We start from the raw sequence: 27,590 nt of genomic DNA on the forward strand, positions 1-27,590 counted from the left end.
AGCACATGGAGCCTTTAAGCACAAATCTTTAATGCTGCGACTCATTCCTTTTCATGACAGACATGCCTATATGCCTCGGAGGTACAACCCTAGAGCTGAGACACACTTTTCATTGCAAAAATATACGTACATTGCTCCCCCATCCTGAGAAAACACACACTCAAAGGCATAAAGAAGAGAGGGAACAATGCTCACAGTGTGAACTGCTAGAGGGAACTGTTATTATTTTCAGCAACAATTGTGATAAAACTGCACTCTGTGAGTTTGAGCTGCCCCCTACCCAGCTGTCCCCATCAGGGAACATTTGAATCGTCCTGAGCGAGGCTGCGCGGCTCACAAATGGTTTCTCTTCCCATATAAGCTTTTGATGTTAGTGTAATTTTGAAGTCTTCGTTAGAAATGATTTATTGGTGATACGTTTAGAAATCCTCGCAGTAACTACCCGGGGATTGTCGGTTTGAATATCGATGATGATGTAATCATCTCAGAAGTGACATAGTTCCAGCGATTGCCTCGAATTTGGTTTTCTTTGCTCAGGAAATTCCCTCTGTGCGTCTGAAAAGAAGGTGAGTGCAGCCTTTTGTTGTCACGACTGTGTTCATTACGTACCTCCTGTGGCAAGCTAACCTCAGAACCCAACAGCCGGCCCTTTTGGTCGGGGGCCTGTTTCTGATACACCAGCATCAGTTGACGTGCCAATAATCCAAGATCAGAGAGGTTAATAATGTGTACTGTGTGCTCACCTTAAAGGCCCTCACTTCCCTAAAGGTCCTTATAATGACTGAATGCCTGGGTCTGATGTGGACCTCAGGAAACATTAATCCCTCACCTGGCCCTCAGTGGAGGTCATTTTGGGTTAATCTTTGTAGCAGGAAGCTGAGCTGTGGAGCTGTGGATGATGGATGCATGCCGGCTCGTGGCTCCACTGATATTGTGTTTAGTGAAATGTAATACACCCTTTTGTTTACTTCACATTAGTCACATTACTCTTGACTGCAAGGTCTTGGATTAAGCGTCAAGAATCACATTGACATGGAAATAATCTTGTTTTTGTGAGATTTCTTATGATATGCCATTTTTATGCAGCAGGGTCACTACCTTTGAGCTCGCCAGAAGTGCTTTCAAAGCCACACAAGATACTTAATTTGGGTTCACTCTAAAAACACTGCACACTCCGACAGCCAGCCCCTTAACGCCTTTACCAAAACAATCCATCACTGTCAGCTTTAAAGGAACTTCTGTACAGGTACTGCAACTGTGGTATTTTTTTTGGCACTTAGAAGACCTCTCCAAACTGGTAAAATATACCTCGCACTGCCACCTTATCTGTCCAGCTTTTGAGTTGCAACAACTGAACACACACAGACAACAGAGCAAAAATAAACATGTTGATGACTAAAGACCTTCTGTCTGAACGTTGGAAAGCTTTACGCTCTCAAATATCTCTTTCTCTCTTTCTGTTGCTTCAGATAGTTCGACTCCTGTTTTAGTGTGTGTGGGAAGACACAAGCTGTGAGGCTGCAGGCAACACACGCTTGGTAGAAGCTGGTTTATTATGATGATGATATTATTATTTCAAATTAACAGTGGGGGTAAGGAGGAGGGAGGTAGATGGTATTGTCCTCTCCTAACCATTGCTTCTTCGTACAATAGAGTTCAGCTGTACTGGAAAATTTGTTCTGGCTTCTAGTATTATTTTTTATCAATTAATTGTTTAGTCCATAAAATGTCAGGAAATAATGAGAACAGTCCATCACAGTTTCCCATTTTCACCACTTTGGTCCAAACTGAAAATTTCTAATAGCTATCGGACAGTTGGCTCAAAATGAATTGTAGTGATGTTGTGATCCCTTGACTTTTCTTTTTCATCAAGAGGTTCATTTTTGTGGTTATGACTCAAATGTCTTGTACGTACATTCATGTCCATCTAACAATGAATCGTAATCACCTATAAAACCAATGGCATTCCCATCCCTCTCAGCTTTACCCCATTTTTCAAGTCCACCAGGCACAGGTGTGACGCATTTGTGTGCGCCACGGACACTGGGGTTGCAGTCGATGTTGATTCTGATGTTGTATATACAGTATATTTAGCTCAAGCAGCTGGTAGACTCTGTGACTTGTATGTTGGTTGGTCATTTGTTGGCAATATAACAGAAAAATGAGTGTTTTTTGCTTGATATATCTTGTGTGTTAATCATGCATGCAAAGAGCTTCTGTAGTGCATGGACTATGATATTAAATGCAAGATTCTGACTCTGTTGAAGCAAAGATATATAAGTTTGACATTTTCTTTCTCATCAACCATTCTGTAAGTAAGTGGAGGATATTTCACACCACACCACTGATTTTATGAGTTTCACCTCCCACCAACTAGTTTGTGCAAATAAGAAGATGAGGTACAGTATAAATGCGAGGCTGGCTGGTCATATACCACTTTACTGATGATCCGCGCTATTGTGATTATGATTTTAGCTCAGAGTTCAGAGCTTTCTCTCAGGCTGAAAAAAAAAAAAAAAAAAAAATCAAGAGAAACGGAGCAGCTGAGGTTAAGACATACTGACCTTTGCTATTGACTCAATCCACAATATCAGGTGACCCTAAAGTATCTCTTCGCACTTATGGGAAAACCCATAAACACTTTAATTAGTCCCAGTGCCATTTATCTTTATATCCTCATATACTGCAGCTCTGTGCCCCTTCCCTCTGTAAATGTAATGGAGCCACAGCCAGTGTTTACAAATGCATCCCTCCATCCCTTCTGTTTGTGTCAAGTTTTGCACTAAGCAGCCCAATAGGACTTTTGTGAGTGATGCCCCATGTTCAGCGAGAGTACACAACATTATAACTCAAGGTAATGACTTATTTTCTATTGCCTTTATCAGTTGACAAAACCCATGGCTTAGCAGAGTGCTGAACGAGGGGACCAGAATCAATTAAATCACCACCTCTCATTGTTCACGTTCAGGCGGCATTAAAGTATGACAAGTGAAACATAATTAGGTATTAATTGGCCATTGACTGAACAGATTCACAGCATGTTTATATTCCCTCTTAATTCATGCAAAACAGTATTATCCTCATGAGCATGCCTTGCTGCATGCTCGCCTCACCTTGTCCTACGTAATTCACCTTCTTTGGCGCTCTCTCATCGCCCTAACTCCTTGCTGCCTTTTCTGAACATGAAGGATGTGAGACTTCATAGCACTGTTGCTCATTACAGTGAGCTCACTACTCTCACACAGACTTCTCTGAACAGTTTGTTGATTTGAATTAAACCTGCAAATATTGAAGATTTTGTAATTCGTGTTTTCTTCCAACTCTCTGAGGAACAGAGGTGTCATTGAGCTACGTTACCCAAACTATTTTTTTTTCCCCTTTGCTTCTTCTTCTTTTGACGTGATCCTCTTTGCTCCCGGTAAAGTAATTGTTGCGGGCTCATTAATTTGCAGCGTGTGTATGCACATCACATACACAAGTTTTTCAAACCTGAGCCCTCAAGGACAAGCATTAAAGGCCAATCAGGAAGCGTGTGATGCAACGATGCGGTCATTACCCTCAAGGGCTCGCCTTGTTGGATATGGAGATGAGAGTGGGAGGGGATATCATAGGCGCTTTTTTATTGATTAGTCAGGAACAGGCCACCCAGTTGTTGTGCAATTTCACTTCCATACCAGTAAATATTAAGATATTTTTGGGGGCCTTTTCAAGCTTTATTTTAGATAGAGACAGCTGAAGAGTAAAATAATATCAACATCTACTGTTGAAGAAAAAAAGGCAGAACAAAAACCTGTTGTACATGGTCTGTGTCATGAGTGAAGAGGACCAGTCTGCCATAACAAACATAACACAATATGCTCTACGGTAGATGAGGATTTTTTAATATTTACTGGTATGGGGGTGTTGATTAGCTCAGATGGTAGAGCATCCGCCCCATGTACGAAGGCTCAGCGGCAGCCCAGGGTTCAAATCCAACCTGCGGCCCTTTGCTGCATGTTGTTCCCCATCTCTCTCTCCCCACAGTCCTGCCACTCTTCAGCTGTCTCTATCTAAAATAAAGCTTGAAAAGGCCCCCAAAAATATCTTTAATATTTACTGGTATGGATAGTGAAATTGCACAACAACTGGGTGGCCTGTTCCTTGACTAAAATCAATTAAAGCGCCTATGATATCCCCTCCCATTCTCATCTCCATATCCAACAAGGCGAGCCCTAGAGGGTAATGACCGCATCGTTGCATCACACTGCTTCCTGATTGGCCTTTAATGCTTGTCCTTGAGGGCTCAGGTTTGAAAAACTTGTGTATGTGATGTGCATACACACGCTGCAAATTAATGAGCCCGCAACAATTACTTTACCGTGAGCAAAGAGGATCACGTTCAAAAGAAGAAGAAGCAAAGGGAAAAAAAAATAGTTTGGGTAACGTAGCTCAATGACACCTTCTGTTCCTCAGAGAGTTGGAAGAAAACACGAATTACAAAATCTTCAATATTTGCAGGTTTAATTCAAAATCAACAAACTGTTCAGAGAAGTCTGTGTGAGAGTATGTGAGCTCACTGTAAATGAGCCAAAGTGCTATGAAGTCTCACATCCTTTCATGTTCAGAAAAGGCAGACAAGGAGTTAGGGCGATGAGAAAAGCGAGCCAAAGAAGAGGATGAATTAACGTAGGACAAGGTGAGGCGAAGCATGCAGCAAGGCATGCTCATGATGGATTAATACTGTTTTGCATGAATTAAGAGGGAATATATGAAACATGCTGTGAATCTGTTTCAGTCAATGGCCAATTTAATACCTAATTATGTTTCACTTGTCATACTTTAATGCCGCCTGAACGTGAACAATGAGAGGTGGTGATTTAATTGATTCTGGTCCCCTCGTTCAGCACTCTGCTAACGCCATGGGTTTTGTCAATCTGATAAAGGCAATAGATAATAAGTCATTACCTTGAGTTATTAATGTTGTGTACTCTCGCTGAACATGGGGCATCACTCACAAAAGTCCTATTGGGCTGCTTAGTGCAAAACTTGATCACAAACAGATTAGGAGGGATGGAGGGATGCATTTGTAAACACTGGCTGTGGCTCCATTACATTTACAGGAGGGAAGGGGCACAGAGCTGCAGTATATGAGGATATAAAGATAAATGGCACTGGGACTAATTAAAGTGTTTATGGGTTTTCCCATAAGTGCGAAGAGATACTTTAGGGTCACCTGATAAGTGTGGATTAGGTCAATAGCAAAGGTCAGTATGTCTTAACCTCAGCTGCTCCCGTTTCTCTTGATTTCCTTGATTTTTTTTTTTTTTTTTTTTTGCAGCCTGAGAGAAAGCTCTGAACTCTGAGCTAAAATCATAATCACAATTAGCGGCGGATCATCAGTAAAGTGGTATATGACCAGCCAGCCTCACATTTATACTGTACCTCATCTTCCTATTTGCACAAACTAGTCGGTGGGAGGTGAAACTCATAAAATCAGTGGTGTGGTGTGAAATATCCTCCACTTACTTACAGAATGGTTGATGAGAACAGAAAATGTCAAACTTATATATCTTTTGATTCAACAGAGTCAGAATCTTGCATTTAATATCATAGTCCATGCACTACAAGAAGCTCCTTTGCATGCATGATTACACACAAGAGATATATCAAGCAAAAACACTCAATTTTTCTGTTATGATTGACCAACAATATGACCAACCAACTAACAAGTGACTGAGAGTCTACCATGCTGCTTTGAGCTAAATAATACTGTATATACAACATCAGAATCAACATCGGCTGCGATGAGTGATGGGAAGCCATTGGTTTTATAGGTGATTACGATTCATCGTGAGATGGACATGAATGTGCGTAACAGACATTTGAGTCATAACCACAAAAATGAACCTCTTGATGAAAGGAAAAGTCAAAGGATCACAACATTCACTACAATTCATTTTGAGCCAATCTGTCCAGTAGCTATTTAGAATATTTCAGTTTGGACCAAAGTGGTGAAAATGGAAAACTGTGATGGACTTGTCTCATTATTTCCTGACATTTTATGGACTAAACAATTAATTGATAATAAAAAATAATACTAGAAGCCAGAACAAATGTTCCAGTACAGCTGAACTCTTACGAAAGAAGCACATGGTCACGGGAGGGACAATACCATCTACCCTCCTCCTTACCTCCCACTGTTAATTTGAAATAATAATAATCATCATCATAATAAACCAGCTTCTACCAAGCTGTTGTTGCTGCAGCCTCACAGCTTGTGTCTTCCCACACCTAAAAACAGGAGTCGAACTATCTGAAGCAACTAGAAAGATAGAAAGAGATATTTTGAGTCGTAAAGCTTTCCAACGTTCAGACAGAAGGTCTTTAGTCATCAACATGTTTATTTTTGCTCTGTTGTCTGCTGGTGTTCAGTTGTTGCAACTCAAAAAGCTGGCCAGATAAGTGGCAGTGCGAGGTAGATTTTTACCAGTTTGGAGAGGTCTTCTAAGTGCCACAAGAAAATACCACAGGTTGCAGTACCTGTACAGAAGTTCCTTTAAAGCTGACAGTGATGGATTGTTTGGGTCTTAGAATGAACGTTAAGTGGGGCTGGCTGTCGGAGTGTGCAGTGTTTTAGAGTGAACCCAAATTAAGTATCTTGTGTGTGCTTTGAAAGCACTTCTGGCGAGCTCAAAGGTAGTGACCCTGCTGCTATAAAATGTGCATATCATAAGAATGTCATTGCTGTCCGAATCGTTTTGAATTCACAAAACAGGATTATTTCCATGTCTATGTGATTCTTGACGCTTAATCCAAGACCTTGCAGTCAAGAGTAATGTGACTAATGTGAAGTAAACAAAAGGGTGTATTACATTTTACTAAAACACATATCAGCTGGAGGGCCACGAGCCATGGCATGCATCCATCATCCACAGCTCCACAGCTCAGCTTCCTGCTACAAAGATTAACCCAAAATGACCTCCACTGAGGCCAGGTGAGGGATTAATGTTTCCTGAGGTCCACATCAGACCCAGGCATTCAGTCATTATAAGGATCCTTTAGGGAAGTGAGGGCCTTTAAGGTGAGCACACAGTACACATTATTAACCTCTCTGATCTTGGATTATTGGCACGTCAGACTGATGCTGGTTATCAGAAACAGGCCCCGACCAAAAGGGCCGGCTGTTGGGTTCTGAGGTTAGCTTGCCACAGGAGGTACTGTAATTGAACACAGTCGGTGACAACAAAAGGCTGCACTCACTCTTCTTTTCAGACGCACAGAGGGAATTTCCTGAGCAAAGAAACCAAATTCGAGGCAATCGCTGGAACTATGTCACTTCTGAGATGATTTACATCATCAATATTCAAACCAACAATCCCCTGGTAGTTACTGCGAGGATTTCTAAACTGTATCACCAATAAATCATTTCTAAGCGAAGACTTCAAAATTACACTAACATCAAAAGCTTATACGGGAAGAGAAACCATTTGTGAGCGCGGCAGCCTCGCTCATGGACGATTCAAATGTTCCCTGATGGGGACAGCTGGGTAGGGGGCAGCTCAAACTCACAGAAGTGCAGTTTTATCACAATTGTTGCTGAAAATAATAACAGTTCCCTCTAGCAGTTCACACTGTGAGCATTGTTCCCTCTCCCTCTTTATGCTCTTTGAGTGTGTGTTTTCTCAGGATGGGGGAGCATGTACGTATTTATTTTTAGCAATGAAAAGTGTGTCTTCAGCTCTAGGGTTGTACCTCCGAGGCATATAGGCATGTCTGTCATGAAAAGGAATGAGTCGAAGCATTAAAGATTTGTGCTTAAAGGCTCCATGTGCTTAAAAAAAGGGACATTTTTTTAATGATGCTGTTTAAGGAAAGGATAATAATAATGTAAAGAATAAAAAGGAAAATATTAGGTGTTAGTAGTTGCTTTAGAGCCGGCAAGACAGCTCATCAGACGCAAAACGCCAAAATCACAAGAAAATTAGAGACTGCAGTCTGAATTATTATGTAAGGTCTCACACCGCAGGTTCCAGTTTTGTCATAGCGATAATGACAGTGTTGTTTCCTCACCATCGTTCAATTTTCTGAGCTAAACTTTTGGTCCTCTGAGCATATGTGTGTTATGTCACTATGAAGTCTTAGCCCGACTGGAGGCAATGAACTCCAGACCCGTGGGAAATTTGTCTGACTTGTTCAGCTCATTTTGCTCACCTGAGTTGCACTGAGGTTAATAGCTCATAGAGCTGCAGATAGAGTGGTCACTGAAGTACTATATCAGGAAGTTTCCACGTAGCGGATATGCACGTACCCAAAGACTTCATCATTAAAAACACTACGGTACATTAAGGGTGACATTATGGGTTTTCACATGGACTGTGAGGTTTGTCTACTGTCATTAGGCAAAACACGGCAGAATAGAGAAGACCAGATGAAAAGAAATAAGCTTTCAACAATCCAGTACCTTTTCCCAGTGGTACTGAGCCAAATATCTTTCTAAATGAAGAGGCTGCAGAGCATGATAATATGATTTTGGTGCAAGCACATGAACTCGAGAAAAGAAACATAAAAGTGAGAGGTGAAACCAGCATATCGTTGAATTGAGTAAAAAATAGCCCCAGTGTTCTACTGGAGGATGTGTGTTGTATTCATTATCTCCCACGTCACAGTGATTCAGTGTCAGTGAGAAACTTAGTGTCTGTCATAGGGCACAGAGGACTGAGTCTCCCAGTTACGTAAAGGGATTGTGCTCCTGTGTGACCTCAAGCTGTTTGAGCTTATCAAGTTGTAAACAATGCACCACAACAAACTGATGAGCACTATGTCATGGAGCCACAGGCCTGCTTGTTTTATGAGTTGCTCTGCCAGCACAATGTCAAATGTCAATGACGCCAATTCGGCTGAAATGAAAAGAATCTACCCTTCATTCCTCACCCTGCAAAAATCATACAAAAATAAAATGCCAGAAGACAACTGTTCCAGCAGGAAATGTTCAAGAGGTGGAACATTATGTGGAAATTCGGATGGGTGTAAAAAGGAGTGTTCATGATTCACCCATGCTGCAGCCTGACAGTAGCCATCAGTCTTACACTCTCCCAATCCATTCCTCGGCGTGCTCTGAGCCTATACATAGCAACAGTGTGCTTGCGATTCAGTAGCAAGCCAGTGCATCATCTGATATCTCTGGCTCTGTCTAACGCTTGGTTAGCCAAGCGATACGTCTGCGGAGACTTCATGAATAAAAGAGCGCCAATAAACTTTGATTATAATCAAAAAAACGATGCGGGGCTTAAACACGGCAGGTTTGCAGGGCTGTGTAATCACTAGCATCTCCAAGGTGCCATTTTGGAGAGCAATGATTAATTTCTTCGGGCTTCATACACATAAGACCCTTGATCATAGAGGCCAGAGCTGACCAAAGAGAAAGGGCTTGCAGTGGGATGTGAAATGATGACATCGATGGTTCAGCAAGGGAGTTTTATGAGTCGTATTACTGTAATTGGTTCTTGTTGCTGAAAAATCTGAAGAGTTCATGCCTGATTGGGTGGAACAAACTGGAGGGAAATTCCCACCTTTGCCCCTGACTGTGTGTTTAAAGAGGAAGCATAATAGAGAGAAAAGGGTGGTGAAGGAGAAAGATAGCGAGAGGCTCCCAGAGGCCAGTTTTGGGGTTTTAATAAGCAGCTCTGAAGAAAGAGGCAGTGCCCGGAGGGAGAAGACCTCAGCACTGAATGCCACAGCAGTGTGAAGCAGTGGACACACTCATGTTTAAAAGAGGACAAAGGGAGGACTGCTAATCTACTGTATGTCTGTGTCTTTGTGCTTAATATGAAATGACAAATTCTTTTTAGCAGTCAGTGGATGTTTGTTTCTGGTTTTGTTTAAGTAGACAATAGTGAGACATTTAGCAGCAATCAGTTGTAAATTGTCATACTGAGCTACATAATGCAATAATAAAAGCACAAAGGGAAAGTGGAAGAACAGGAAATAGGGAGAGAAAGAGAGACACAAAGCCAGACCTTGCATAACGTATCATAATAATAAAAGACTGGAGCCCATTAAAGATCATTTTCCTACCTGAAGCTAAATGTTAATGGTCATTTAGCGCTGACACTGAATTTTGACTCTTTGCTTCACTTTTCTAATGTTTGAAATGTTTCCATAATGATCATAATATTTGTAACAGTGTCATTTTCTGTGTGAATACATCATCCTGTTGATTACTCCTGTAATAATATATTGGACTATTTTATGGTGTTTATACTGATGTGACATTAGGGACTGCCTTGCTAGTTGGTTTATTAACTATCACAAACACGAGTTTCAGTGGTCTAGCAATCTAAGAATGTAAAACAGCTTTCTCTACAATCTGTATCCGCATATTTTTCTACTTTTTTCACTCTAACGATGCCCTGATGTCAGTTATTAATGCTAACAAAATGATTAAACTCTGCAAAGTTTCAAAGTTTCCCAAATAAACATTAGCTCACTTATCAAAACTTTAAGCCAGACACCTCTCAAGCTAAATTATTGCTATGGAATTTTAACTATGTTTTCAATATATTTGATCATTTTTTATTTATTAACCAATAACAAATTCATGCATCAATTCTAACAAATATAGACACAAAACATCAACATCATCCTAGGGTCACCCTATCATCATTTTAGGAATGGTTTAGGAGATGACGCTGCCTCTTGAAAATCTCAAAACTTGCATAGTTTTCATACTTTTCAAAGACCGTAGATATATAGTTGTATTAGTTCAATAGTTTGATAATTTGGGAAGTCGTTCAAATGTGTCCAGTTTTACTCAGTTTTCAAATTTTGGCAACTTACTGAAAGTAATTACATACCATATGTGTTTCTATCATTTCTCAAATCTTTCCAAATGATCCAACTGCAGTGTTTGCCATCATGAAATGAGAGCTGAATGATGTCTTCCCCTAGAAGCAGAGTGATGATGCCTCCCTGGCCGATTTAGACAACAGCCCTTGGGAGCTTTTCTAGTAATGAGACTATTTGCATGCTGATGGTCAGTTGCTCTTGTTATCACCCTGAGAGTCCAATAAAACCACATGAGGTACAGTGAAGTTAGAGGCAGCAATAAATTTGAAAAAAATCACTCTTATTTTAGTGTTTTGCCTCAGAATATGATGCTTATGGATGCAAACAATACAAATATTTGGAGATATATTCATCTGTGAGTCATCTTACTGCCAAAAAATCTCACTGAAGAGTGTATTTTTGGTCTCTTACTTGTTTAAAAAAAAAAAGAATCATAATTAGGAGCACTCACAAAAATCTAATCCAAGACCTCCCCATCCCCTCTGAGTTAGTTCAAATTTCCCCCCAATGTTTCTGGTGCTCATCAGTCTTTTGCCTGGAGTGATGTCAAGCTTTCCCCCACCGCTATCCGAGGATTTTCTGAGCAAAGCTGCTCCGTATGTGCTTCCCTGCAGCCATTACAGCCAAACCTGGACAGCTGCTCACCTGGGATACACGTACAAACACACACACACACACAGTGCTGGGGTTTCTCATGTCACATTTCAGAAACAAAATACAGATTGTGGTGGACAGAAAAATACAGAAACTACTTCTGATTTAAACTTGCGAAATCTGCTGTGAGTCTCTCACTAGTTCAATCTGGTAAGGCGTCTGTATCTTTGCCTTCTCATTACTCTAGCCACTGATTTTGGCGTCCATGGCGACTCAGAGGCGGACAGATCGATGGCAGCAGAGTGTGAAAAAAGAAGAGTTGTTCCATTTCAATCTCCAGGGCGGATACATCCCCACACATTTGTCATGCCTGTGCTCAAATTGAAGCTAGATTAGATGGTGTGTAATATCTGGGGCAGTGCCAGCTATTTGCCACAACTTTCTCCTCATGGCCTCCTTCTTTATGGTAGCCTGATAACATTTTATATGTCACTTACCCAACTAGAAGGGTGTCCGCGAGCCATTAAAAATTAATTTCAAATGTTATTGAAGGGTAATGTTAGTGTGAAAATATCAAAGCGGGGGACTGAAGCATCAGAAAATTGTGTGCTGAGCGACAATAAGTTGTGGTTTTGTGGTTGCCTATGTGCGTCTGCAACTCGAAAGAGAATGGGGTGTTGAAAAAGCTGACAGAGCAACCTTGGTTGATGATAAGCTCAAAAGATTGACTGTCTGCTGCATTTTCCCTGCTGCCTGGTGAAGGAAAAAAAATTGCTCACTGTTTAAATAGCATGTTTTCTTAATCCCACTTCACTGGGCAGCTGCAGGCAATCTTTAGATGTTATATTTTCTTCTTCCTCTCCCTGCTCGCTCTCAGTCAGATGGGTTTTAGTGACATAAAGCTGCTGCTTTGCCGTCTTCTTAAACACTAAGAGCCTAGAACGTTGTGTCGGGCTCACAGAGCTGGGAACAGAGCTGCAACCCAGTGCTGCACTATTGGCTGTCAGGCTGCTTGGCTACTTGAATCTCACAGTATAGTGTATGGAGCACAGCCAGACCTGCTGGCAAAGGCTTGTAAGCCACTAGCCCAAGATCTAAGCTGAAAGATGTGAACTGTCAAGTTAAACGCCAAAGGTCTTCAACTATGCCAACTCGAGTAACTGTGTGATGTTTCAACACACTGCACTAACATGAGTAGTCGAAGCTGCTGAAGCTCTTAAAGATGCGGCGTGGAATGCCATTGCATTGTAGTCAAGGAGACTACAGCCGGCAATATCGCGCAATTATCGCGAGATCTCATGTGTTCTCTCACTCTGTGCATCACAAACAGATTATGTGTGAGTTGGGGGCTGTTGTTCTGAAGCAGAGCCGTTCCGCATGCAGTGTGTTACAGTACAATATCCCAACTCATCTAACTGAAATTAAAAATGTTCTCTCTTTTATGTCAAGAAAAATAAACTATAACTATATGGCAACTACTGTGCATCTTTCAATAATTGGACATATTTGAGGAAACACCGAGCCTCTTGGGTGGGTAGCAACAGTTGACAGACATTTGAGAGATAATGCTGCTAAAGAGACACACTGTGGCTGGCTACAGAACAAGTCAAATAACTCACCTGTTCAAATGATATTAAAGCTTAGAGTCACGCATAATTAAAGTGTGGCCACTTTTATTAACATGTAGGTGCCATTACAGGTGGCTTGTTTGAGCAACCAGGCTTCATTCAGCCTGTCGAAGCTCCATCCACGCTTCATGTCTTCATGCCCATTTTCGGATTAACCAGCAGGTGGTGGAGCCAGGACTGCCAAGATGGCAGCCACAACACTTTGAGCTTTACAATGGCTATTCAGAAACCAATGGGTGACGTCATGGATACAATGTCTGTTTTATACTGTCAAGAGTTGAAGCCCAAGAATGCTGAGACAATGGTTTTTGGCCCTTTTCAACAAGCCCGCATAGCACTGATATGCACTGTTAGCAGTTTAATAAGCCACTGGAAGATTTAACAAAGCAAACTAGGCTAATTAAGTTCCACTTTAAAAATAGAAGCTATTCAGATTAGCTTGCTAATGTTCAGCTGATTCTTAAAATATGTTACTATTTGTTCATTTTATGAAACACCTGAGTGAGTCATTAGCAGTTTTCACACAGAAAATGCTGTGTTCGTGGTCACAGTCTAGTTAGTGTTAGCTGTCTCATTCATGCGATACAATTGTGGTGGCAAATGAACCAGACCATCAAAACCCACAGCACTGGACAGTCCTGTAACTTCAGCAGTCCGTGAAATTACTCTGTGATTTGAATCACGATATGGAATAACTTTAGTTGGCTTTCTGTTAGGCTGTTGAAATTCAAGTGATATTACTGACTATTTTTAGTGCCGTTCCAGATTACCAATACCAACATTGCTGGATTACGGGATGTTTTCACTGCTTCACTGCTTGATAATTAATTAATTAACGCAGGTCAAAACAAACACCAAGGATATAAGGGCCTATAGGCTATATTTTAATATTTAATATTATAAAATAAAGTCAGATTAAAATATTATATATTTCAATCTGACTTTTTTTTAATTTGAAGTGTCCTCCTTTTTTTTTTATTACATAACCACAAACTTCATATGGAAACTGGCTACTGCAGGGCCACAGAGTGCATTATCATGGCTGTACACAGTCTGTGTTGTATAATGCACAGCATCAGTACTCCCCTCACACTCCACTCCCCTTATACCTACAGCCCTCCTCTATATTGGACACTGACCTTGTCCAGTCGTCTGGCATGCATCCTATTCGTCTAGCTAACATACAATGGAAATGGGTTTTTGAGAATTAAAAATCCATGCAGCCCCAATTCAATATAGGACAGTGTTTCTGGGCACAGGGGGAATATGCATTAGGGCATAATGATATTACCTATAACGCCCCCCACTCTCTTGGGGAAATGACTAAAGGGGCCTTGAATATGGTGGAGTTGTGCAATACCACAACATTACTGACAGACAGCCATTCACAGTGTTGATAAAGTGCAGCTTGTGGAACAGACTGAAAGTATGGAAATAACACTAGAGTGCTTGGTGCTTAATGGATCACAGTTCAGTACAAGCTTGGTTACTAACACATTCATTCAGTAGGGTTGGGGATGGGCACCAAGGAGATATGAAATACATTATAAGAGCACCACCAAATTGATCTCAAATGGTTTAATCTCATTAAATGTTTGATTGTGTCAGCTCTGCATATACAGTATCAGTCAAAAGCTTGGACACATTATTATTAAATGTTCTTTATATTATGTTCTACAATGTCAAAACTGAAATAACACACATAAAGAATGTCAACAGCTCGATGGTGTAGTCACCTAGAATACTTTTCCAACAGCCTTGAATGGGTTCCCTTATATGTGAAGGACCTTTTGGCTGCTTTTTCTTTGCTGTGCAGTCCAACTCATGTCAACCTATCTCAACTGGGTTTAGGGTGGGTGATAGTGGAGGCCAGGTTATCTCTTGCAGCTCTCTATCACTTTCATTCTTGGTCAAATAGCCCTTGCATGGCCTGGAGGTGTGTACTGAGTGTCCTATTGAGAACACATGACGGTTCCAGTAAGCACAAATCAGATGGGATGGCATGTCGCTGCAGAATGCTATGGTAGCAACACTGGTTGAGTATGCCTTAAATTTTGAATAAATAAACCTGCAAAGCACCTGCCCAATCATCACACCTCCTCAATGCGGGAACCACACATGTAGATACCATCTGTCCATCCTCGTCTGCGTCTCACAGACACAGAGGGTGGAACCAAAAATCTCAGCCCAAGCAAGTATCTTCTTGTTGGTAGTTGATTCTTTGCAACAATCCAGCCTGATTCTCACAGTCTCCTTTGAACTGTTGCTGTTGACATGTGCCTGCTACTTGAACTTTGTGAAGCATCTATGTGGGCTCTAATTTGAGGCGTTGTTAATTGGTGAAGCAAAGATTACTCTTGGTCTTCCTCTCCTGGGGTAGTCCTCATAAGAGCCAATTTTAAAGTTTGATTGTAAAACAAACATCTACAATCCACCACACTTGAAGACATGTTCTTAAAATTGAAAAAATTAAGAACTTTTAACGTATTAAAGTAATGATAAACTGTCTTTTCTCTTTACTTAGTTGAGTGGTTCCTGCCATAATATTAATTACTACAGTTGTTTAATGGGGCTATTTACCGTATGACACTGCTACTTCTGAACAACACAACTGGTCTCAAATGCATAAAGATGGCAAGTAATTCCACTATCTTCCATTATCTTTTGAGAAGGCACACCTAATTAATTAGTTAATTGAAAAGCATTCCAGGTAACTACCTCATGAGGCAGATTAAGAGAATACAAAGAGTGTTAAATTTTGTTTAGCACATCATTTCATGTTTTATTTCATAGTTATTCAGTGTTAATCTACAAAGTAGAAAGTAATAAAAATGTGTAAACACCTTACACATATTTACCACTAATGTTCTATATTCAGATGTGTCTATCATGATTTGTTTCAAGCTTGGCTGTCAACATTTCGCCTCTTGTCTGTTCTTAAGTAATTCCTTTTTGCTTGTTCTTATTTAGAAGATTTCTTTGCTTACTTATCTGTTCAGACATCTTCCAACTCCAATCCTGTTTCCTGGAAATTACATTTATATACTACTAAATGACGGCTGTAGACATGTTTTGATAGAAACATAATGTAGCCCAGCATAATGAGGGAACATTGTTGATTGTCTGAATGTCTAGAAAATGTTTGTATTAAATGTAACTGCTAAATATTCACTGACAATGATTTCCATTTGTTTTCACAAGTGTATCTCTGATACCAAGTTATAGATGATCAAACGTCTCTGTGTTTAGACACTCATTGCACCATTATCTTTCCTTATTCTTAACCAGTTAAAATGTTTTGTTGTGTTAAATCCAGCAAATGGGGACGCCGGTTAGCTCAGTTGGTAGAGTGTGCGCCCTATGTACGAAAGCTCAGCACTTGCTGCACCTGCATCAAAACATAATAACCAAACAAAATGGTAACATATAAATGTAATTTCTGGGAGACATGGTTGACCACTCACCCTTCACTTCTTCCACTCCTCTTCTCTGTCCTCTGTAATGCATACCGCTCTCTTCACCTCCCTCTTACCCCCTTTCCTCCCAGCCATTTTCTGTCTTTCTCACCCTCACAGTGAAGTTCAGGGTCTCGGTGAAGGTTCGATTAATGATGAAATGCTCCCTCTGACACTTGCACTTGCTGTCTGTGAAGAAACTATTCATGCCTCAGCTGAAGGACGCTGCTCTTATTTTGACCCAAAAACAGCTGTGATTTCCTTGTCCCCACATGAGTAATGCAGAATGAGACTGATACCATATGTCAGACCTTGACTAAACTTGAATTTTCATTAAATATATTATGGTTTCTCTGGGTATGACTCTTCCAAATGATTTCCGTTTGGAGGTTATAGCGTATAGTGTCATAGCATGTCTGTCAAGGTGAGTACAGTAACTTAGATGTTTTAATAATGTTTATGTTTAAGGCTGCCTCGTCCATGAAAGTGTCCTCCCTGTCCTTGTTCTATAATAGGCTATCTATTATTCAGGCCTTTGATTTTTGAGCTGTGTCTTCTTGTATATCACTGCAAATTTAGGACCTGGTCCATTTCATCCAAAAACCCAAGGGAAACTGTCATTGGTGTATCTTTAAAAAAATAACAATACCTTTGTCTTTTCTGAATGAAAAGAAATCATAATAACACAAATATTCTACAATAGATATTCATGGTGACTGAGCAGCTGTGCCTTCAGCATTTTAAATTATTGTGCAGATTCTGTGCTGTATGACAAACAAGTGCTTGAAAAAGAACAATTCAGAATAAAACTACATGACCAATTAGTCACTAAGCACTCCACATACTGAGTAAAAATGTTAAAAGAAACAATCCCCAATTAACACATCAGTAACAATCACTTACTGAAAAAAACACTTGGCACTGAAACTCTGAAATCCCTTGACCCCTCTTTTATTTTAAATTGTGCTGCCACCTTAGATAGTGTCCAATAATCTTTTTATGTGTTGGTGTGTGTCTTATATGGTGTATTATGAGATATGAAGGTCCCAGCAGGACATGTTGCCCCTGGCTCAGCATTCTGCACAAAGACAAGGAGACAAGAAGTGCAAATGTGCATGTTTGCACTTCAATCTCTCTTCAGTCTTTTTCCCTCACACCATCAAACGTTTTCTCCCTGTTTCTCTTGCAGGGCAGCAATTACCTGCAGGCAATGAGACTTTGGTTGGACTTGTAAATACACTAAATTCCTCTCTGACAATTCTCAGAGCAAACACAGAAATACAGGGATGAGGGCTGAATATTTAATGTGATTTTGGAAACCTGACTGTATGATGCCTCAGTTTTTTGTACTCTGAGGCGATTAAAGCTGCACTAATCAATACAATTTTTCTATTAATGATTATGTCAAAAAAAGAAAAAGAAAAAGATGATCCTCAGACTCTGCAGTGCCCCTCAGCTTCACAAAACATTTTAGCATCTCTCAACTGATAGTTGTTTTTTCAATTTTTACGGCCTGCAACTTTACTGTTTAAGTTTACTCTAACAGCTCTCATCAGCCTCATTTACAGGCACAGCAGACAGCTGTTTTCGGCAAAAAAGCTGTGATAACTCGCACTGTATGCTGCTTGCCCAGCACCAAGTGGGAGACAGATAAAGTTAGCAACTAGCCAAAGAATATAATGGAGCATTGAACAGCTAAAAAAGCAGATATTTTAAAGGGCATTCTGTAAGACTATGTTTTTATGCATGAAAGAAGATCTTTTGATTTTTGTTACTTAAAAATGAGCCTTTTATATCTGCAGTGGGAGCGGGTCCTCTTCCATGGAGGCCACCATGTTGAAACACCATGTTTCTACAGTAGCCCAGAACAGACAAACTAAATACTGACTCTAGACTCAGTCTTTCAAGTGTTGTTTCTCCTTTATACTAGGAAGGCAAGAGTGAGGTGAAGAGATTGCAATACAGTGATTACACCACTAACTAAATTCTACACACTGGACCTTTAATATCTATTAATTAAATAAATAAATAAATAAATAAATAAATAAATAAATAAATAAATAAAATAAAATATATATATGAGCAGATATTGGACTTCCTTTCACGAACTGTCCAGAAACACAACTCCAAACAGGTGCTTATTTTGCTCCTATTTGCCAGATGTTTTAATAAGCTACTGTGTTCATAGCAACTTTACCATATCAACTTCATAAGCTGATAAAACATCAGTGTTGTCCTAACTTGTTCGGCTGCCCCAAAGTGGCCAATTAATTCAGCTTTAACCATTTTCCACTTTTATTTACCAAAAAAAAAAAAAAGAACAGGTGCACTTTTCAAATAAATGTGTTTAATATTGTCATAACACACTGTAACTGTAAAAACCTAGACTGTAAAACCTAAATAAAATACAGTCCCCACTGCTTGAAATCAGGAAATCAAGCTAATTAAAGAATACGTTTAAAAGATCAAGCATCTTGTTTGGGGACTGAGAGCTTTAGGTCAGTGTTATGTACATATGTAGGACACAAGTAATGACACAGAACCCTACAGCCTATCTTTCTCTCTCTTTCTTAACACAAATATTCTGAATCAACACACATACACACACACTCTTTCCAGGGTCGGTCCCCCTCTGGAGTTTTCTAGGGATGCCATACTTGTGGCTCTATGGCCTCGATGCCCTGTGCAACATGGAGAAACAGCATGGAGGCGCCTCGGGAGCTCCCTTTTGCCCAGCTGCACTCACATTTATACACATAAAATACTGTACACACACACACACACACACACACACACACACACACACACACACATTTCCTGTCCTTCCCTCAGGCTTCTCCTCCCTCCTCTCTCTCTCTGCCTGTCTCAGCGGGAAGGTCACAGGCACACAGTTATCGCACTCGATTTGATTACGTCTTAATCCAATCAAGCAAAGCAGAGAGAGCACCATTGATTTTTGAGACATAGAATAATGCTTATTGGGCTTAGAGGCACATGGCTGATTCTTGGACAAGGTTAAGTCCAGAGGGAAATATCATATCTGTCACTGAACATGTTTATAGGTTATATCTAAATTCACTCCTCTCACTACTAAATGCAACAAAAAGACAACAAAAAAAAACAAAACAAACAAAAGCTGTCAGCTCCTGTTGTGTTCACAGGTAATTTCTGGTCACTATTGTTTTGTGAGATTGTCAGTAACAGCAGGCTGCCGTATGAAACTCAACAAGGGACAAAAAAATGAATCACTTGAGCAGTAATGACCAGCTATTGTTGAGGAGAGGGACCAAAAAGGAATGATCATCCCTGAAAATATAATCCATGCAAAGAGAAAGCTTTAGGAATGAAACGGATGGAGACTTATGGGAATGATTTGCATTTAGCAGTGGAGAATGAGGCAATGCCAGAAGCATGAGAAGAGTATTTAATGTAGTGGCAAGCTTGAGAACTAAGCAGCTTTCATCTACTCATAAATATCTGAAACATATTGTACAGACATGAACACACACACACACACATGTATATTGATATATATATGTGTGTGTGTGCATGGAGAGATAGAGTTGAATCATATGTGTAAACATTCATTGAGATGTTAAGCAGAAGCAAGTGCAGTCAGTCAGCACTCTGAAGATGTGCCCTTCAGCCTTCATGCTGTCAGTCACTCAGCTCAGTGACAGTAACCTAAAGTGCATAAAGATGGCCACCTCCTGGAGTTACATTTGTTGACCAACCCCAACTGGGCACTTGGGGAGTTTTTAATGTTCAGTGCAGCAGATGAATGCTTCACACTGTGGGAGATTAAATGAAATCAAAATCAGGAGGATGCAATCTTTATGTACATTGTATTCTTTATACCTGGCCTGCACCGTTTTCTTTGCAGGGATGAAGACTGAAGAACAGTGTGTTTGCAGCACAGTGTCGCCCCCGCTCCACTTCCCACCCTCCCCAAACAGCAAAACAACAAGCTGGGAGATGACGATGACAAGAGCTATTGGGGAATGGCGAGGCCCACTCACCTTCTGGTTCACCACACAGTGTGCACTGTGATTCTAAACAAGGACCAAAGAGAGACAACAGGAGATTAATAGAGGCAACACATATGTGAACGTCTATGTTTGTGCATGTGTGTATGGGAACAAATATCAGCGTCACTGCCCTGTATATAGCAATGTTAACAACAGCGAGTCAAGATTGAGCAACTCTCTCTTTATCCGTCAAAAACAAATAAAAACAATAAAACAACAAAGCGTCTTCGCTCCTAATGTCCTTGCAGAGCGGTACCCATGTGCAACATAATAGAAACCCAGCCACCATGCGTAATATGACTATCAGCCACATGCGGCTGCATAAAAAGACGAAATGATGCAGAGACAGGCGTCAAAAGGAAAAAAAAAAAAAAAACAAGACAAAATGAGAAATCATATTGCTTCAATTCATCATTGCCATGTGCAATAGATGCTGTGTGCCAAAAAAAACGAACACACAAATCTGTGCGAGACTCAGGTTTCAAATTAAAGGGGAAAAATGCATTGATTTATGCTTGTACACTATCCATCATATTTATTATTCATATTAGGAATGACCCTTTCATTTACAGATCATGCACCATGCATTTTCATGTAAACATGAATGCTATTTTCATCAGTTAATCAGCTCATTATTATAATTCCCATGCAAACATAACAGCACTCTACTGTAAGTCTCTAAAATCTAAATCAATATATAGCAATTACTGTTTATGAAGTATCAGTTTTCCCAGGAGTCAACAGAGAGTAGGCAGCCTCCGAGAAGTGTTCCAAGATTATTTTAAACAAACATGATTATTAAATGGGTTTGTTTTTCAGAGACACTGGGCATAATGAACAGAATGATGATGAAAATGGTCGTTATGTCCTCAGGCCTCAGTCTCCACAGACGACCCCCAAAACAGCTTTGGTGTGTCAGTGTTGGCTCTCTTCTCCGACATGACCAAAAGAGGCTATGTTGCTTTTTAATGACGACGTTCTCCTTCATTTAATCATAAATAATTAGGGGCTTAAGTAGATCAGCAGCAACCTTGGACTCATAACTTGTCTTATTTTGACAAAGAAAAATGGTTCTTTTCATGGTTCAAAAATATACATTCACCGGCACACAAACACGACAAAGTATGTTGTCCATAAATACTCAAAACAGTAAAATGCCGCTTTTTCTCACTCTTTTCCCCAGATGACCTTGCTCATGGGCAGAGCTCAGCCAGGACAGCTGATGAATGATGGAGCCCTTTTAAAGGTTTGTTGTCGCTGTCAGTCTGCACTGGTTGTAAAGTGTCACAGCCTCACCGTCCTCGTAACACAAAAATGCCTGCCAGTTCATGACCAGGCAGTGATGCTACATTCTTCCCGCTAAACTTTTAGTACTCCTTCAGAATACTTCTTATTCCTTGTGTTTCTTCATTTGTATGAAACTGTAGGTAAAAAAAACAAACAAGTCCTGTCATTCAGTTTCTCACCACAGAGAAACGCTAAAGACAATTCCACTGAGGAAATCTAGCTGTTATTGTCGCTTTGCAGAAGCAGTTGCATTGTGCCACAACTTCATTGGGATCTCTGCTCTCAAGTGTTTTTTAGGGTTGGTGGTGGTTGGGGCCTGAGGGGTTGAACTACACAAAAACAGTATAGCTGGCAGTGCAATGGCAGACAACTGAGGCCTGGAGAGAATTTACTGGTTTAATTAGTCTTTTTTACTTCCCACTCCCTACCGTATAATTCCACAGAGTCAAAGCAATTGGCTCTATTAGTTTGTCTGGCTGCTTCAATTTAAAGCACTCTTGAACTTCCCTGTGTGGAGCCCATATTGATCTTGGTCAGGCTGTTTTTACAGTGTGGGAACAGTTCTTTGGTAGTTCTCATTTGCAACTGTCGGCCTTTCGACATCAGCTAAACTTATTAGGCATCCACTTTTGAGTTTCAGGGAGAACAATTTCATTCTAATTTGAATCACTATGGACTATGGAGTCAAAGAGTTACACATTCTTTTAATCTGTATCCATAATCTAACGAGCCAAATACTTTACAGCCATGCTTGTGGCTCTCTGAGGCTGCACTTAGGCCTAGTAATGCTTTGAACTGAATGCTAACTGCAGCATATTGTGCTAATTAGCACTTTACACAAAGTACAGCTGAGGCTGGACTTTGGGAAGAGGGAACATCAAGAGAACTTGTATTTACATCGAGCTAAGTACTGAATAGTTTATGAATACTGCTTTTAATCATACTTCATGAGAGTGGTCCGCAGATACAGACGAGACAAGAGAGGATTTAAAATCAGATGTCAGTTTATTTCAGTATGTTAGTCCCAGCACGCTTTGAAAGTAAAACACGCTGACCTTGTTGGTTGTAAGTAAACGAACAGATATTCTGAGGAGTCTGCGGTGTCCCCTGATATTAGCAACATCTCCAAACATATCATACATGCAGAGCAAATCCTTAGTCTTGATCTGATAATGTATTCATCCATAATTAAAGCCTTTATTTCCATATCAGCGCAGCTTGCTCACACCTTCCCTGTTTGGCTGATCTCTTCTTTTACTCTCACTCTTTCTCTCACTCACTCACTTTCCCCAGTTCATATGATGCATGCGAGATACAGGTGCTAATTAGCTAGTGCTGAGACTGTTCTTGCCTTTTTTTTTCACAAGAATGCTGTGTCTCTGAGAACGTGCACACAAGATTATATAAAGCAAGGTGATAACACAGGTGCGAGAAGACTTTATTCAGGGAGTCGGTGTGTTTCTCAATGACTTGGGATTTACAGTGAGGAACAGCCCATGAGCTCTGTTTGTTTGTTCTGAGTTGGGCAGCACACAGATTGTGAGGCACAAGTCAAATAAAGACTTGTTTATTGGGACTGGGTCAATAGGTGGTCAATAAAGGGAAGTACACAGTAATGTACAGCTTACACAGATGTGTGCCGACACAGATGAACTAACGCAATCGTGTACTCGCAGGCGTGACCACACACAGATAAAGCTGACTCACACAATTATACTGAGCAAATCACAAGAACAACACACTCCCACGCCTTCAGCTTCCAGCCTCATCTATGTAGACGATCACCAATTTCAGTTTACCTTCCCCTTGACTGGCACAATCCATCTTCAGCGACGCCCCCCCTGCGTATATACAGGCTCCCTCTGGAGCTGATCTAGCACTTCTCAGAGGAGATGTGGTGCAGAGCGCAGGGCTGGAGGAGAACTCATCAGCCTGGCAGTATAAGCCCTGCTTGCCTCTTCGGGGGCTAATTACACTGCATTGTCACACACATATTCACAGAGTATGCTGCATACACACACATTAGACAATGTACATGAACAAGGTTGGAAATACTAATGTACACAACACATGTAGTCCTTTTCAATATTCGTCAGTTACTAGGATCTGACGAATCATTTCACATTCCGGAGATATACCCTCCTTCACTTTCCTACTTCCTTGTTAAGAGTTAGATAAAAAGATTGATAACACACTCACTGCCTCTCCATTGAATATGAAGCTACAGATAGCAGCCAGTTAGTTTAGCTTAGGATAAAGACTAGAGGTAGGGGGAAACAGTTCTGTTTAGAGTTTGTGTAAAGAAAGAATAAATGTGTGTTCTGAGTTTGTCAGCCCAAAGAGGAAAGTGTTATAAACCACCCAGCTGTTCAAGTGATTAAAAATATCAACAAGTTTATGAAATTAGGTGTCAAAATTGGGTAAAAATTAGCTGTGTTCTCAGCTCCAGGACTGTGGGGGCGTGTCTGCTGAATGTAGCCACACCCACTCATGTGAGGAGTCAGTAATCTTGGAGCGACTGAAATGTGTCAGATGAGTTCAGGAATTGACATGAATAACTTTGACTAACCGAGCGAGATGAATTAATCTCCATTTCCCAGCTAGGGGTGCAGGGGTATGCTCAGGGTGCCCTCAGTGTGTCATCGAGCCACACTTTAGGACCGCCCACAAAAACCTTGACTGAAAACTGGTGAAAAACTGTTTAAACCTCTAACTCCACATTTCAGTAATATATCATTCAAAGTCTTTTCTCATGTTTGTTTTCAGCAACAATTTTCCAACATAGTAAGAAAAGTGCCAACTTCCTGTCTGGTCTTATAAAGTGATATTGTAGTTGAGTCTGATTGAGTCTGAAAGCAGATATTCCCAATGTCAAACTAATTCTTTAATTAAACATTTATACAAAGTGCTTGAATCGAAAAAAGGTGAGATGTTTACAAGCAGGAAAGACATTTACTATCTCAATGACATCATATTGTCATGGTAAAATATTTTATACTGTAGGTTGTGAACTACATATACCCAGCTCATAATGTTAGTAGATTTATTGCATGATGCTTTAAAACATGATACTAACCATTCATATATCAGACTCAATTACAATATCACTTTATAAGACCAGACAGGAAGTTGGCACCTCAATATAATGGAATAACAAAGAGCTTGTTGTCACAAATATTCATAATGTTTCCTCCTTAGAAAGAAAACAACAGGTTTCTGACATCAAAACAGCAAGCGTTTGAAATCAAGCCAGCCATCGGCGTTTGTAGATGAAGACACTGTCAGAACACTACAATCAGCTGTACTGTGTGAGCTCCAAATCAAGGTGCATCAGAACAAATGGTTAAAAAAAAAAGAGAAGCTTTTAGTCTGCTCCTGTGGCTGTGTGTAGAAGAAACAGTGGGTGGTTCGGTGTGACGTGAGTGCAGGGATCTAAGCACGACCTTCAGTTACAGAGAAACACTGTCATTCTGCGGCGAGTAAAAAGCCATCACACGTCAAGATGCATCCCCTCGTCTATTTAGGAAATCTGTGTGTGTGTATGTGTGGCTGTGACGCCATGATGCCTTGATGCTAGAGGCAAACACATCATACCACGATGTGAGATACATAACAACGCTCTCTGGATTACTGCAGTTTGTGTTTGTGTGTGACTAAGGTTCATTTCTGTACAATAAATACTGCAGGTAAAGCAAGTAAAGGCGGTGTATGTTTATGAGATAATATTATTTTCCCTTGTGGCAGTCTTAGCTGTAGGGGTCTCCAGGTGGTTAGGTCATGGAGATTGGGGAGCACGATCTGCTGTGGGACTAAAGCAAACCTTCCCTGGGATAATAAAGCCAATCTAACCCTTCCTTCACATCCATTATAATGCCCTTATCATGTGGTGATGGTTCAGTAGACAGAACACACACAGGTGATGGAGTGACTGAGACAGAAACAGTAACACCATTTACTTAACGACTGGAAAAATACTGTCTGACGGAGGAGAGCAACCACTAACCACTGCTAAATGTAGCTGCCGTTAGTTAGTTAGGTCTGTTAGCTGACTCTGCCTGACTGGTAGCTTGGAGCACCGAGGGAGTGTTGGTGTTGACACTGCTAGCCCAAGTGCTTTAGACCACCAAGAGAAGGAGGTTTTTTTCAGGCCCAGGATGTGCGGGACCCAGTGGGGAATATTTGAAAGTAAAAGACATTCATACACACTGCACCGTCAACTAAACCACAAAGATTCAAATGGCATCTTTATTCATGTTTTATTGGCTTTTGTTGACTATCTACTTGCAAATGAAAATTTTCTAACACATTGAAATAACGGGTATGGTCTGCTGACTTTTACACATTCTTTCACAAGTTACTTGTTCTAAATACTTATACAACACTACATGGTTGACAAACTTAAAATAATGGTATTACATGACATGCAAGTGTAACCATGTGAGACTGACAGCTGAAATTACCATAATGTGACCAGGCAAATTGTTGCAGTAGCAAAGACGCACCACTGTGTTACACTTGGTTAGATTCAGTAGTGCTTCATCATCTAACAAACAACAACCTTTGGCTGAGTACAGAGAGCACATTCACCACATAACAGCCAAAAGTTAAACTTTGGCCTTTGGGTAATTTAAAGACTAATTATCTACAGCTCGTATAATCTACCGCCAAAAGTCATTTTAACCAATGCAAGCTAACATCAGCACCAGCTAAAAATGAGAAGCTGGCTGTTGTTGATGACTTGTATGTTTGCATTTGCTAAGAATATAGCACGGACGGACAAAAGGGTAATAAAGTTAGAAGAAGTACTCTTCTACATCACTGCAGTGACGTGACACGGAAAACCACTAGATGTCAGCAAAAACAAGACATTCAGGCGTTCAAGTTATTCTTTAAATTTTAAAAATGTTTGGCATTTGCAAGTAGGTGCAAGTCGAAAAGTGCCTATTCAGCTTTTTCTTTTGTGTTCGAGCGGGTGTGGAATCACTCAAAATTGCAGCAGCTATGCAGTGAGCTAAATCATTCATATGCACTATCTACTATGTATGCTATCTCATATGTAAAAAGCAGTATATGGACCTTTGCCTATACAGTACATACATACTCAATATGGACACACATGCATATATGTATGTGTGCCTGTTTTGTGTCTAAAGGTACATGTGTACATGCACACACGCCGTGTGCTATAGCATGGGCTGCAGTGTGTGGGTGGACACAGTGTTCACACTGTGGCTGTTTGTACATGTGAAGCAACATTTCGTTTAGCAGTTTATTTCCCATGTTAGTCCCTGAGCCCCACACATAACAGCCTAACTGTGACAATGAGAGACAAAAAAACAGATAAATAGAAAAGATAGGGGGATGGATTTGGGTCGACAAAGGGAAGAGAAGGTCGGTAAAAACAGGAGGAAGTAAAACATCCTAGCGTTTTTCCATCAACCCCAAGGCCCCTGGGTCAGATTTATAGGAGGTTCCTCTTAGCTCCTGGGAGGTGAGGGGAGTTGAGAATAAGAGAAACATAAATATTTTAGGGAGCAGAAGAGGACTGACCGTATAAGTCTGAGACTGTGTTTAAGTGATTTGCCGCTCCTAAACTGTGCTCAAGTGTGGATGATAGAAGGACAAGAGAGGAGGATGTGTGTAAAAGAGAAGGACAAGTGTGGCTGGACAGATGGAGGGCTAAAGAGAAAGAGAGAGTTGTATAGACAGAGGGACTTGTGCAGAGAGTATATTGATGGCCTCCTTCACGCCCCAGCAGCCCTCTGTCTTACTGG

The 27,590-nt window shown here is 40.6% G+C and overlaps 1 protein-coding gene across 3 annotated transcripts in view; it reads right to left on the bottom strand.

The window, feature by feature from the left end:
• Positions 1-27,590, bottom strand: part of dlgap2a (discs, large (Drosophila) homolog-associated protein 2a) — a 155,551-nt gene that overhangs the window by 61,285 nt on the left and 66,676 nt on the right. For 2 of the 3 annotated variants that reach the window (XM_027275119.1, XM_027275118.1), the window contains one exon: positions 20,521-20,553. The exons of the other annotated variant lie outside the window; for it this stretch is intronic. In XM_027275119.1, coding sequence (XP_027130920.1) covers positions 20,521-20,553 — 33 coding nt within the window. The remainder of the gene's footprint in view (positions 1-20,520; positions 20,554-27,590) is intronic. 3 annotated transcript variants of the gene reach the window in all.

Source organism: Larimichthys crocea, chromosome XXIV, assembly GCF_000972845.2.
Source record: "Larimichthys crocea isolate SSNF chromosome XXIV, L_crocea_2.0, whole genome shotgun sequence".
Lineage (NCBI taxonomy): Eukaryota > Metazoa > Chordata > Actinopteri > Sciaenidae > Larimichthys > Larimichthys crocea.